The sequence below is a fragment of the Crinia signifera genome, chromosome 5, assembly GCF_055691185.1.
Source record: "Crinia signifera chromosome 5, ASM5569118v1, whole genome shotgun sequence".
Taxonomy (NCBI): Eukaryota; Metazoa; Chordata; class Amphibia; order Anura; family Myobatrachidae; genus Crinia; species Crinia signifera.
In genome coordinates this window covers 334795492-334810615 of record NC_139221.1, presented here as the reverse complement: position 1 = coordinate 334810615, position 15124 = coordinate 334795492, and the positions used below count along the sequence as shown (strand labels likewise).

The 15124-nt window shown below is 52.0% G+C and overlaps 1 protein-coding gene across 1 annotated transcript in view; it reads right to left on the bottom strand.

Moving 5' to 3' along the window:
• Window positions 1–2640: 2640 nt before the first annotated feature.
• The window catches only part of LOC146005836 (uncharacterized), a 22520-nt gene continuing 10036 nt past the window's right edge, over window positions 2641–15124 (bottom strand). Inside the window, exons 2-4 of the mRNA XM_083145264.1 lie at window positions 11127–11270; window positions 8721–8879; window positions 2641–4216 (exon numbers count right to left, since the gene is read on the bottom strand). Of these exons, the coding sequence (XP_083001390.1) occupies window positions 4075–4216; window positions 8721–8879; window positions 11127–11270 (445 nt within the window). The 3' untranslated portion in view covers window positions 2641–4074. The remainder of the gene's footprint in view (window positions 4217–8720; window positions 8880–11126; window positions 11271–15124) is intronic.

The window sequence follows — 15124 nt, the reverse complement described above, 5'->3', positions numbered from 1 at the left end:
CTTAGATGTGTACTTCTTCTTAGCAGTCTTCTTTTTTGGTGCTGAAGGCACACTACAAAAAAAAAAAAAGATACTAACTATCCACCTGATACTAAACTAATAACCAGTCCTCTATGAGGACCTGGGCAGTGCAATCACAGTATTAGAGGGCTCTTCCATAGTGTCAGCACACGCCACTATACACAGCATTGTGATTTAAATACTGCCCTTGATTTGTAGCGCCAGCCTTGTCCTTCCGCCAGCTGGAACGCATGCTGATTACCCGTGGAACGCACCATCCCCGGAAGCATAAGTGCGTCATCTCGCCGGGCGGAACTAATAGCCGCCGGGAATACATACGCTGTAAGCATACCTTTACCACCGAGACGCTGTCACCGCTCCAGAGATGGGGAGAAAACCTTCACTTGCGCATATGTCACTGCCACCGGCCCGGACCAAGCGGTGGAATATAGGCACCGCCATCCCGTTCTACTGCCCAGGAGTCATTTGCATAACCAGCACACCGACTAGGTTAAAATAACAAAACCTATCTACCTGTACCTACTCCTAAGGAGACAGGAAAAAGACTGAGGGGGAGCAGGGGGAGCGAGCAGATATACCATAAGGAGGAGGAGCAAGGGGAGGATCCTAGCGTCATATGTGAAAAAACTACCTGTCTACATACTGGGAGATAAGGGATTAACCCATTGTAAGGCTGCCATGAGGTATGAAGGAGAAATGCACATGTTAAGTTGCAGGTATCCCAGGACGATTCCCCAGGTCATGAGCATGGTGTTAATGCTGATGATGTAATGTCTTATACTGTGGGGAATGTTGCACCAGGTATAAAAAGTGTGCAGGTGGGACTGGTATGCACTGCGGTTAGAGCAGGACAGGGGACAATGACCTGCTGGTATTCCCCCTTGCAGAAACGGGCCCCCCTTCACAATTCCCACACACAGACAGAGGGTGAATCTCCTCACACAAGCATAGCAATGAGGTGTGAGGCATTGAGGGGTCAGTCAGCTCAGGAGAGCTACTGGGAGGGTGACAATGTTAGGGCCATGGCTGAAATGATGTCCCTCATAGTTATGGGTTACCTTATGTTGTTTCAAGGAACATTACAATCTCTGCTAGCATTGGCCCGAGTCACCTTAAGGCTGCTGAAGCTAAGCAGGGGTTCTGGAATGCCTACACCACAGGGGGATGGCCGTTTGGGGTGTGGCAGAAGGGGCTGGTACGGAACTCAGGGAGTCAAGCCAAACTGCCAGCTGCAGGGGAGAGTCCATGCCCAGGAGTCCGACGCACAGCTGGGGTGGGCTGTGTCAATGCCAGCCAGAATGGGGGGACAGACTATGGGGGGCAAGGACAACTGTGTGCTTGTAGTTTGCCATCTCCTGGGAGAGGAGCAGGAATCAGACACCCTGCCCCCATACCAAACCTGCTTTGTAGGAAGGCCGGGGAAAATGCACCTAGGTACCCACCAGGGAGGTACAGGTCAGGTAACACCCTAGAGACAGCCAGCACGCAGTGGCACGCGGGGGGTAGTACAGGTAACCAGGTGGGTGAGATGCAGAGCCTAGAGGTGGTACATGATTCCTGGAGTTCCGGGGTGACACCTGTAGTGCTTATCCTAACATGGGAACTGTGGCAGTCTGTCTCAGCGCGGAGACCACTGCTACCCATCCAGGTGATGTAGTTAAGAGCGCACTGATGAGACGGTAACGTGGGTCACCGCCTTTGTGCGCCATTTTAAAGGGGGAGGTGTAACGATCAGATCAGGTGGTAGGCCGAATAAAGCATGACTCCTGTTATTATTAGCTGTGAGATGAATGTATTTCTGGTATTGTTTGTAAAATCATGTCTGCTATTATTATTATGTGTGTAAACTTAATGTGGCCCCTGCAGAGTGTAAGCACTGTGGACATTCCCTCAGAGAGACCATCTGTGGACTCCTCTGAAGTTAGAATGTCAGAGAAGATCGGAAACCCCTCATAAACCAGATTGGGGGGGGGGGGGGGGGGGGGGAAGAGCAATAGTGTCCGGGCAAAAGGCCAAAGGTGCTCTGCCCCTCCTCTAAATTACCTCTTATCACTTGAGGAATGTGTACAAACTACTTCACAGCAGTGGACCAATTCTTCATTTATCCAGGAACAAGTTCCAGCAAAGAAACGGTCAAAATCCCATGGGTGGGAGGGATGAGGGAGCCTGCAGGTATAACTAAACACTTCTCCCTATACTTGTTGTTGGGGGGGGGGGGGGGGGATCAGCAAGCTAGCTGGAAGGGACCCGTTTAATTCAGGTGGCACCCCCCCTCCCCCACTACAGAATGAGTTCTTGGGTGTAAGATACAGTTCTGGCATGTTTTAATTCCCTTTTATTTCTCTTGTGTGTACTATTAAATTCATTGTAATATCTTGTAACCATTTTATCACTAAAGCTCTGTAGTATTTCTAGGAGTAAATAATACATATTCCCAGTTCTGATTTTGTGATTCTTAGGACCTGTAAGCCAATGAAGAGAAACGCTACAAGGTTACCATTCAGATTGGCGTATCTGAACAGGCGACCGGTGGGTCAGTGACATTCATGTATGACGGCAGCCCCCCATCCCCCCCCACCCGCTCAGTACTGTAGCACAGACTCAGGCGAGTGATCTAAGATGAACGGAGTATAGTTTATTTGGTGCCAGCAATGGTGACAAGTGACTAATCCAGGCCCAGAGAGGGGATCTGTGTGTCACACAGTAATGGCAAATCCACCACAAGATAATTAATGTTACAAGATTGTGACGGTTTAATTATTATTTTGTTAATGATACCCACCAGTCCCCCTCTGACCCCAGTAGCTGTATTGGGACTGTGGACGTCGGGTGATTTCTGTACATAATTGTCACAGTCCATGTCAGGGTCTAACAGTCCACTATAATGTACAACGGGCACAAGCTAACATAATATATAGGGGCAGAATCCAGTACGTGTCACCTTGTGATGGGAGGGACCAACACCATGCATCCTATCACCCTACAGTGGGAGGAGCAGGCTCCATAACTCAACTGCTGCCGGTGTTACCCTGCAGTGGGAGGGGCAGTACCTATGTCTCATAGAACCTAGCAGTATATGTCATCATGTAGTGGGAGGAACACAACACCCCCTGTATCACCCTGCACTGGGACAGGCAGACTTCATGACTCACAGCTACTGCCTGTGACCCTACATTGGGAGAGGCAAACTTTTTGTTTCATAGAACCTTCTACTCTCTGTTACCTGCAGTGGGAGGGGCAGGTGTATAATGTGTAATGGGAGGGACAGACTTTATGACATCTTTGTGACCCTGCAGTGGGAGGAGCAGGCTCCCTGACCGATAGCTACTGCCGGTGTGACCCTGCAGTGGGAGGGGCAGTCTCTGTTTCATAGCACCTAGCAGTCTATGTCACCCTGCAATGGAAGGAACAATGCCAACACCCCCTCGATCACCCTGCAGTGGGAGGGGCAGGTTCCATGTCCCATAGAATGCTCCAGTCTGTCACCCTGCAGTGAGAGGGGCAGGTTCCATGTCCCATAGAATGCTCCAGTCTGTCACCCTGCAGTGGGAGAGGCAGGTTCCATGACCAGTAGAATGCTCCAGTCTGTCACCCTGCAGTGGGAGGGGCAGGTTCCATGACCAGTAGAATGCTCCAGTCTGTCACCCTGCAGTGGGAGGGGCAGGTTCCATGACCAGTAGAATGCTCCAGTCTGTCACCCTGCAGTGGGAGAGGCAGGATCTATGTCCCATAGAATGCTCCAGTCTGTCACCCTGCAGTGAGAGGGGCAGGTTCCATGACCAGTAGAATGCTCCAGTCTGTCACCCTGCAGTGGGAGGGGCAGGTTCCATGACCCATAGAATGCTCCAGTCCGTGACCCAGCAGTGGAAGAACCACGTCTCACAGTTTCCTCCTTCCCGTCACCCTGCAGAGATGCCATATCCTATAGCCTGGCAGTAGGAGGCCCTGCCTCCATGTCACATGACACAATATAATCACATGGTAGACAGATCAGGCACATAACATCCATAATCATGCACCATGCCCGCCTTCAATGCCACAGGAGGCAGGGACTCAGAGCTCCATTCCCTCATCCAGCTCCTTCCCACAGCGCGGCTCTGACGCCGGATCCTGGAGCCCGGCCAGCGAGCGCAGAAGTCTGTGGATGGGACTGATTGGAGGAGACCACACAACAAGCTCCAGACAGGGGGAGGATCTGGGGAAAACGAGAATGTAAGTGACAGGAGCAGGAAACCATGAAATCACTCTGTTACCAGGTACATGGGGAGGAGGAGGGATCAGTAAGGAGGTGCAGAGGAGGGGATAGATGAGCAGGAGGAAACAGTGGAGGAGGAGGGGGTGTGGGGAAGCCAGGGGGAGACAGGCGAGGAGCAGGAGGCGCGGGGGAGACAGGGGAGGAGCAGGAGGAGCGGGGAAGCCAGGCGGAGCCAGGAGAGAAGCAGGAGGCGCGGGGGAGCCAGGAGAGGAGCAGGAGGCGCGGGGGAGCCAGGATAGGAGCAGGAGGCGCGGGGGAGCCAGGAGAGGAGCAGGAGGCGCGGGGGAGCCAGGAGAGAAGCAGTAGGCGCGGGGGAGCCATGAGAGAAGCAGGAGGCGCGGGGGAGCCAGGAGAGAAGCAGGAGGCACAAGGAAGCCAGGTGGAGAGAGGAGCAGGAGGCGCGGGGGAGTCAGGCGGAAACAGGAGAGAAGCAGGAGGCGCAGGGGAGCCAGGAGAGGAGCAGGAGGCACGGGGGAGTCAGGAGAGGAGCAGGAGGTGCGGGGGAGCCAGGAGAGGAGCAGGAGGTGCGGGGGAGCCAGGAGAGGAGCAGGAGTCGCGAGGAAGCCAGGCGGAGAGAGGAGCAGGAGGTGCGGGGGAGTCAGGGGGAGCCAGGAGAGGAGCAGGAAGCGCGGGGGAGCCAGGAGAGGAGCAGGAGGCGCGGAGGAGCCAGGAGAGGAGCAGGAGGCGTGGGGGAGCCAGGGGAGGAGCAATAGGCGCGGGGGAGCCAGGGAAGGAGCAGGAGGCACGGGGGAGCCAGAAGAGGAGCAGGAGGCGCGGGGGAACCAGGAGAGGAGCAGGAGGCGCGGGGGAGCCAGGAGAGGAGCAGGAGGCACGGGGGAGCCAGGAGAGGAGCAGGAGGCGCGGGGGAGCCAGGAAAGGAGCAGGAGGCGCGGGGGAGCCAAGAGAGGAGCAGGAGGCGCGGGGGAGCCAAGAGAGGAGCAGGAGGCGCGGGGGAGCCAAGAGAGGAGCAGGAGGCGCGGGGGAGCCAAGAGAGGAGCAGGAGGCGCGGGGGAGCCAAGAGAGGAGCAGGAGGCGCGGGGGAGCCAAGAGAGGAGCAGGAGGCGCGGGGGAGCCAGGGGAGGAGCAATAGGCGCGGGGGAGCCAGGAGAGGAGCAGGAGGCGCGGGGGAGCCAGAAGAGGAGCAGGAGGCGCGGTGGAGCCAGAAGAGGAGCAGGAGGCGCGGGGGAGCCAGAAGAGGAGCAGGAGGTGCGGGGGAGCCAGGAGAGGAGCAGGAGGCGCGGGGGAGCCAGGAGAGGAGCAGGAGGCACGGGGAGCCAAGAGAGGAGCAGGATAGGAACTGGGGGTGGGAGGGAACCAAGCGCAGACAGGAGAGGAACTGGGGGGGTGCGAGGGAACCAAGCGCAGACAGGAGAGGAACTGGGGGTGCGAGGGAACCAAGCTCAGACAGGAGAGGAACTGGGGGTGAGAGGGAACAAAGCGCAGACAGGAGAGGAACTGGGGGTGCGAGGGAACCAAGCGCAGACAGGAGAGGAACTGGGGGTGCAAGGGAACCAAGCGCAGACAGGAGAGGAACTGGGGGTGCGAGTGAACCAAGCGCAGACAGGAGAGGGACTGGGGGTGCGAGGGAGCCGGGCGGAGACAGGAGAGGAGCAGGAGACATATTTACCCATATCATTATTACACAGCGGATGCGTTATACGTCTCTCTCCATATCATCATTATACAGCCGGTGCGTTATACGTCTCTCCCCATATCATTATTATACAGCCGGTGCGTTATACGTCTCTCCCCATATCATTATTATACAGCCGGTGCGTTATACGTCTCTCCCCATATCATTATTATACAGCCGGTGCGTTATACGTCTCTCCCCATATTATTATTATACAGCGGGTGCGTTACACGTCTCTCCCCATATCATTATTATACAGCGGGTGCGTTACACGTCTCTCCCCATATCATTATTATACAGCGGGTGCGTTACACGTCTCTCCCCATATCATTATTATACAGCCAGTGCGTTACACGTCTCTCCCCATATCATTATTATACAGCCAGTGCGTTATACGTCTCTCCCCATATCATTATTATACAGCCGGTGCGTTAGACGTCTCTCCCCATATCATTATTATACAGCCGGTGCGTTACACGTCTCTCCCCATATCATTATTATACAGCCGGTGCGTTACACGTCTCTCCCCATATCATTATTAGACAGCGGGCGCGTTACACGTCTCTCCCCATATCATTATTATACAGCCAGTGCGTTACACGTCTCTCCCCATATCATTATTATACAGCCGGTGCGTTATACGTCTCTCCCCATATCATTATACAGCCGGTGCGTTATACGTCTCTCCCCATATCATTATTATACAGCCGGTGCGTTATACGTCTCTCCCCATGTCATTATTATACAGCCGGTGCGTTATACGTCTCTCCCCATATCATTATTATACAGCCGGTGCGTTATACGTCTCTCCCCATGTCATTATTATACAGCCGGTGCGTTATACGTCTCTCCCCATGTCATTATTATACAGCCGGTGCGTTATACGTCTCTCCCCATATCATTATTATACAGCGGGTGCGTTATACGTATCTCCCCATATCATTATTATACAGCGGGTGCGTTATACGTATCTCCCCATATCATTATTATACAGCCGGTGCGTTATACGTCTCTCCCCATATCATTATTATACAGCCGGTGCGTTACACGTCTCTCCCCATATCATTATTATACAGCCGGTGCGTTACACGTCTCTCCTCATATCATTATTATACAGCCGGTGCGTTATACGTCTCTCCCCATATCATTATTATACAGCCGGTGCGTTATACGTCTCTCCCCATATCATTATTATACAGCCGGTGCGTTATACGTCTCTCCCCATATCATTATTATACAGCCGGTGCGTTATACGTCTCTCCCCATATCATTATTATACAGCCGGTGCGTTATACGTATCTCCCCATATCATTATTATACAGCGGGTGCGTTATACGCATCTCCCCATGTCATTATTATACAGCCGGTGCGTTATACGTCTCTCCCCATGTCATTATTATACAGCGGGTGCGTTATACGCATCTCCCCATGTCATTATTATACAGCCGGTGCGTTATACGTATCTCCCCATATCATTATTATACAGCCGGTGCGTTATACGTCTCTCCCCATATCATTATTATACAGCCGGTGCGTTATACGCCTCTCCCCATATCATTATTATACAGCCGGTGCGTTATACGCCTCTCCCCATATCATTATTATACAGCCGGTGCGTTATACGTCTCTCCCCATATCATTATTATACAGCCGGTGCGTTATACGTCTCTCCCCATATCATTATTATACAGCCGGTGCGTTATACGTCTCTCCCCATATCATTATTATACAGCCGGTGCGTTACACGTCTCTCCCCATATCATTATTATACAGCCGGTGCGTTACACGTCTCTCCCCATATCATTATTATACATCCGGTGCGTTATATGTCTCTCCCCATATCATTATTATACAGCCGGTGCGTTATATGTCTCTCCCCATATCATTATTATACAGCCGGTGCGTTACACGTCTCTCCCCATATCATTATTATACAGCCGGTGCGTTATACGTCTCTCCCCATATCATTATTATACAGCCGGTGCGTTACACGTCTCTCCCCATATCATTATTATACAGCCGGTGCGTTACACGTCTCTCCCCATATCATTATTATACAGCCGGTGCGTTATACGTCTCTCCCCATATCATTATTATACAGCCGGTGCGTTATACGTCTCTCCCCATATCAATATTATACAGCGGGTGCGTTATACGTCTCTCCCCATATCATTATTATACAGCCGGTGCGTTATACGTCTCTCCCCATATCATTATTATACAGCCGGTGCGTTATACGTCTCTCCCCATATCATTATTATACAGCCGGTGCGTTATACGTCTCTCCCCATATCATTATTATACAGCCGGTGCGTTATACGTCTCTCCCCATATCATTATTATACAGCCGGTGCGTTATACGTCTCTCCCCATATCATTATTATACAGCCGGTGCGTTATATGTCTCTCCCCATATCATTATTATACAGCCGGTGCGTTATATGTCTCTCCCCATATCATTATTATACAGCGGGTGCGTTATACGTCTCTCCCCATATCATTATTATACAGCCGGTGCGTTATACGTCTCTCCCCATATCATTATTATACAGCCGTTGCGTCATTCGTCTCTCCCCATATCATTATTATACAGCGGGTGCGTTATACGTCTCTCCCCATATCATTATTATACAGCCGGTGCGTTATACGTCTCTCCCCATATCATTATTATACAGCCGGTGCGTTATACGTCTCTCCCCATATCATTATTATACAGCCGGTGCGTTATACGTCTCTCCCCATATCATTATTATACAGCCGGTGCGTTATACGTCATTATACAGAAGGGGTCAGACGTAGGAGGGGTCTCACAGGCTGTGCAGAAGGCTCTCTGGCACGATGCTCCCTGGATGGGTTTCCCGCAGGGTCTCCTCCAGGAGAGGACAGACAACTAGGACCTGAGAGCTGTTCATGCAGAATTCTCCAGAGTCAACAAGGACATTCTCATCTTCTGGGTCGCTGTCCGGAGACCTGAGTAGGACAGATGTAATGTGACACAGACATCTGATGAGGGAGGGGAGGAATATGGAGGAGAGGGGAGACAGGGGAAGATGGGGAGGAGAGACAGGGAGGGATATGGAGGGGAGGGGAGGGGAAGGGATATTACATGAACCATTTTAGCTCATAGTCTTTATTTAGTCCTTCTGGAATAAAGGTTTGTAGACTGTAAATACATCTCATTTCTTCTTCAGCTGGACGTCTCGCAATGTCTCTTTCTCTGATGTTATTTTTTATGGCTTTTATACCAAAAAATGCCTCAATATGTTCCCAGGAGCTGTTGTTTGTTGTCTGTGTTATGTGATCAGAGCGCTTGGGTCTCAAGTCCCTTTCGTATATTTCTTAGATGTTCATTTATCCGTATTTTTAATGGGCGTGATGTTCTGCCTATGTAAAATTTGTCACATGAACATTGAATTCCATATAGAACGTTCTGTATGTGACAGGTGATAAAATATTTTATTACCACATCTTGGTCGTTGATCTTCATACGGTTATATTTATTGTTGCCCTTAGACTTGATATTTTCTACATCCTATATACATACATACATGCATACATACACTGGTGTTTCAGGTATTATTGGGCCTAGAATTGGGTCCATTTTAAGAATCTTCCAATGTTTTTTCAGATTATTTTCGATTTTACGATGTTTAGTTGAAAATTCTGTGATAAAGGCCCAATCAAAATTGGAGTCTTTCTGTTCCTTAACTTTAGGTTTAAACATGGATTCCCTATCGAGATTATTTCCAATTTCAATCGTTTCTGTAATTTTGTTTTTGCAGTAACCTGCTGCTTCATTTCTTTAACCTGGTCTTTGAAAACTTCTGGTTCAGTAAAATTTCTCTGTATCCGATTGAACTGGCCCTAAGGTACTGCATTTAGCCATGATTGATGGTGACAGCTATTTGTAGGGCTAAAAGTGCCAGAGTCCGTTTTTAAAAAAAAAAATATGCCAAATTGATCTAAAAGGTCTCTGCCTTCTTTTCCGTCTAATCTCTCAGAGTATATAGATTTCTTTCTCCAGCCACTGGTAAATAAAAATAGATCACATTTAAAAAGATACCAGTCAATTAATTTCATCTCTTAAGAAATTGAGTGGCACGGACTTTTGGTTTCAGCAGTCGTCAGTTCTTTATACCAATTATCAAACATGATCAAGGCCTTGCAGCAGTAGATTTCTTTTTACACCAATCTGATCTAGACCACAATCTACAGACGGAGCGCCTCTCTTTGGCTGGGGATCGCCAGCATGCCGGCACTGGCGATTGCCGGCGCAGAGGCGCTCCATCTGACTGACGCGCGTGCGTCTCACGCGCATCCCAGTTTCAGGATGGCACCATGGCGGCAGCATCCTGCCCATCTCCTCTTCAGGGAGACGGGCAGGGATAGGGGGGATGGTGAGGAGCACCGGGGGAGGCGGCGGAGTACAATAATTAATTTTGGAAGGCATTGAGTTTATTTTGAACAACAATTTTTTTTTTAAATTTAAAGATGAACGCTTTATTCAAAAACCAGGTACTGCTATGGGCTCTAGGATCGCGCCGAACTATGCAAACCTATTCATGGGTAAATGGGAGCTTTATATGGAGGGGAGGGGAGACAGGGGAAGACAGGGAGGGGAGGAATATGGAGGGGAGGGGAGACAGGGGAAGACGGGGGGGGGGGGGGAGAAATATGGAAGGGAGACAGGGGTAGACAGGGAGGGGAGGAATATGGAGGGGAGATGGGGAGGAGAGGAATATGGAGGGGAGGGGAGACAGGGGAAGACGGGGAGGGGAGGAATATGGAGGGGAGACGGGGGGGGGGGGAGAAATATGGAAGGGAGACGGGGTAGACAGGGAGGGGAGGAATATGGAGGGGAGATGGGGAGGAGAGGAGACAGGGGAAGGCGGGGAGGGGAGACAGGGGAAGGCGGGGAGGGGAGGAATATGGAGGGGAGGGGAGACAGGGGAAGGTGGGGAGGGGAGGAATATGGAGGGGAGGGGAGACAGGGGAAGGTGGGGAGGGGAGGAATATGGAGGGGAGACAGGGGAAGGCAGGGAGGGGAGGAATATGGAGGGGAGGGGAGACAGGGGAAGGTGGGGAGGGGAGGAATATGGAGGGGAGGGAGACAGGGGAAGGTGGGGAGGGGAGGAATATGGAGGGTAGGGGAGATGGGGGAAGACGACAGAAGACAGTGAGGGGAGAGGTTTATAAACTGAGCCTCTCCCTCCTTACCCGGTCTCTAAAGCTTGGGGCTCCTGCAATAGGGACACCTTGGGAAAGCCGTTCCCACCATAGCTGTGGTCATTCTCCAGACTAAGCCGCTGAAGACGGGCAGAGACGATGTCCTCCGATAGATAGAGTTTCACTGCAGGACCCCTGGTTGGTAGAAGGAGAATGACTGCAGAAGCTGGAAAATATATTATATCCCAACCCAGCACCCCCCACCCGAGGCTTTTCCAGAGACCCCACATCCAAAACCAAAACCCCCCCACCCAAGGCTTACCCAGAGACCCCACATCCAAAACCAACACCCCCTACCCGAGGCTTGTCCAGAGTCCCCACATCGAAACCCAGCACCCCCCACCCGAGGCTTGCCCAGATACCCCACACACAAAACCAACATTTCCCACCCGAGGCTTGTCCAGAGACCCCCACAACCAAACCCAGCACCTCCCAAAGCTTAACCAGAGCCCCCACCCAGGACCTCCTGAGTCTTGTCCAGAGCCCCCACCTCCCCACCCAGCACCTCCCAAAGCTTAGCCAGATCCTACACTTGGCACCTCCCGAGGCTTGTCCAGAGTCCCCACCACGAGGCTTGTGTTTCCATCCTATGTAACTATAGATTGTAAGCTTGCAGCAGGGCCCTCCTACCTCCAAGTCTGTCTGCTGGGTACTTGTGGAGTATCACGGCTCCCATCGTATGGCATCGTATGCCATATGTAGTGGCATACGATGGCATACGATGCGATGCGATGTTTTTACCGATTTTTGAGCATTTTTGCTCAAAAATCGTATACCATCGCATGGCATCGTATGCCATATGTAGTGGCATACGATGTCATACGATGCGATACGATGTTTTACCGATTTTTGAGCATTTTTGCTCAAAATCGTATGCCATCGCATGGCATCGTATGCCATATGTAGTGGCATACGATGTCATACGATGCGATACGATGTTTTACCGATTTTTGAGCAAAAATGGTCAAAAATCGGTAAAACATCGGATAACATCGTATGCCATATGTAGTGGCATACGATGTCATACGATGCGATACGATGTTTTACCGATTTTTGAGCAAAAATCGTGAAAAATCGGTAAAACATCGCATGGCATCGTATGCCATCGATGCGATACGATGTTTTACCGATTTTTGAGCCATTTTAGCTCAAAAATCGTATGCGATCGCATCGGATGCCATACGATGGCATCCGATGCAATGCGATGGCACCCGATTTTGCACTGAAATGTATCAGAATGCATTGAAATGTGTATTAAAGTAGTGAAATGCCCCAAATGCCATTTTTCATAGTGCACCACCCCCACTATCAACGTCAACCCGAAGCGTGGCGAGCGCAGCGAGCCCGCGAGGGGCGGCGGTACGCGTCCTACGACCTTTTCATACCCCCACTATCCACGTCGGCGTGGAGTTGAGAATAGAATAGTGTGGCGAGCGCAGCGAGCCACCGAGCCCGAAGCGTGGCGAGCGCAGCGAGCCCCGCGAGGGGACGCGGATACCTGTAAAGCCCGCGAGGAGACGCGTATAGCTGTGAAGGGTATCCGCGTCCCCTCGCGGGGCTCGCTGCGCTCGCCACGCTTCGGGCTCGGTGGCTCGCTGCGCTCGCCACACTATTCTGTTCTCAACTCCACACCGACGTGGATAGTGGGGGTATGAAAAGGTCGTAGGATGCGTACCGCTGCGCTCGCCACGCTTCGGGTTGACGTTGATAGTGGGGGTGGTGCACTATGAAAATGGCATTTGGGGGCATTTCACTACTTTAATACACATTTCAATGCATTCTGATGCATTTCAGTGCAAAATCGGGTGCCATCGCATCGCATTGGATGCCATCGTATGGCATCCGATGCGATCGCATACGATTTTTTAGCTAAAATGGCTCAAAAATCGGTAAAACATCGTATCGCATCGATGGCATACGATGCCATGCGATGTTTTACCGGTTTTTCACCATTTTTGCTCAAAAAATCGGTAAAACATTGTATCGCCTCATATGACATCGTATGCCACTACATATGGCATACGATGTTATCCGATGTTTTACCGATTTTTCACGATTTTTGCTCAAAAATCGGTAAAACATCGTATCGCATCGTATGACATCGTATGCCACTACATATGGCATCCGATGTTATCCGATGTTTTACCGATTTTTGACCATTTTTGCTCAAAAATCGGTAAACATCGTATCGCATCGTATGCCACTACATATGGCATACGATGTTATGCGATGGCATACGATTTTTGAGCTAAAATGGTCAAAAATCGGTAAACATCGCATCGCATCGTATGCCATCGTATGCCACATGCGATGAGATGCGATGCGATTTTTAGCATACGATCTGCATACGATGCAGGTCGTGGGAGCCGTGATACTCCACAAGTACCGTCTGCTGTTACCCAGTTTGTTTTATCACTGTCTACTATTGTAAAGCGTAACGGAATCTGCTGTGCTATATAAGACACTGTAACGGAATCTGCTGCGCTATATAAGACGCTGTAACGCAATCTGCTGCGCTATATAAGACACTGTAAACGGAATCTGCTGCACTATATAAGACACTGTAACGGAATCTGCTGCGCTATATAAGACACTGTAACGGAATCTGCTGCGCTATATAAGACGCTGTAACGCAATCTGCTGCGCTATATAAGACAGTAACGGAATCTGCTGCGTTATATAAGACACTGTAACGGAATCTGCTGCCGCTATATAAGACACTGTAACGGAATCTGCTGCGCTATATAAGAACCTGTAACGGAATCTGCTGCGCTATATAAGAACCTGTAACGGAATCTGCCGCGCTATATAAGACACTGTAACGGAATCTGCTGCGCTATATAAGACGCTGTAACGGAATCTGCTGCGCTATATAAGACGCTGTAACGGAATCTGTTGCGCTATATAAGACGCTGTAACGGAATCTGCTGCGCTATATAAGACCCTGTAACGGAATCTGCTGTGCTATATAAAAGACGCTGTAACTGAAGCCAAAGCCCCCACCCAGCACCTCCCGAGGCTTGTCCAGAGCCCCCACCCAGCACCCCCCGAGGCTTGTTTCAGAGCCCCCCACCCAGCACCCCCCCTAGGTTTGTCCAGAGGCCTCACCCAGCACCCCCCCGAGGCTTGTCCAGAGCCCCCACCCAGCACCCCCCGAGGCTTGTCCAGAGCCCCCACCCAGCACCTACTGAGGCTTGTCTAGAGCCCCCACCCAGCACCCCCCGAGGCTTGTCCAGAGCCCCCACCTGCCCACCCAGCACCTCCCGAGGCTGTCCAGAGCCCCCACCCAGCACCTACCGAGGCTTGTCCAGAGCCCCCACCCAGCACCTCCCGAGGCTTGTCTAGAGCCAGCACCTACCGAGGCTTGTCCAGAGCCCCCACCCACCCCCCCCCTGAGGCTTGTCCAGAGCCACTACATCCCGAGGTTTGTCCAGAGCCCCCACCCAGCACCCCCCGAGGCTTGTCCAGAGCCCCCACCCAGCACCCCCCGAGGCTTGTCCAGAGCCCCCACCCAGCACCCCCCGTGGCTTGTCCAGAGCCCCCACCCAGCACCCCCCGAGGCTTGTCCAGAGCCCCCACCCAGCACCCCCCGAGGCTTGTCCAGAGCCCCCACCTGCCCACCCAGCACCTCCCGAGGCTTGTCCAGAGCCCCCACCCAGCACCTACCGAGGCTTGTCCAGAGCCCCACCCAGCACCTCCCGAGGCTTGTCCAGAGCCCCCTCCCAGCACCTCCCGAGGATTGTCTAGAGCCAGCACCTCCCGAGGCTTGTCCAGAGCCCCCAGGCAGCACCCCCCAAGGCTTGTCCAGAGCCCACCACATCCCAAGGTTTGTCCAGAGCCCCGACCCAGCACCCCCGAGGCTTGTCCAGAGCCCCCACCAAGCACCCCCCGAGGCTTGTCCAGAGCCCCGACCCAGCACCCCCGAGGCATGTCCAGAGCCCCCACCAAGCACCCCCCAGGCTTGTCCAGAGCCCCCACCCAGCACCCCA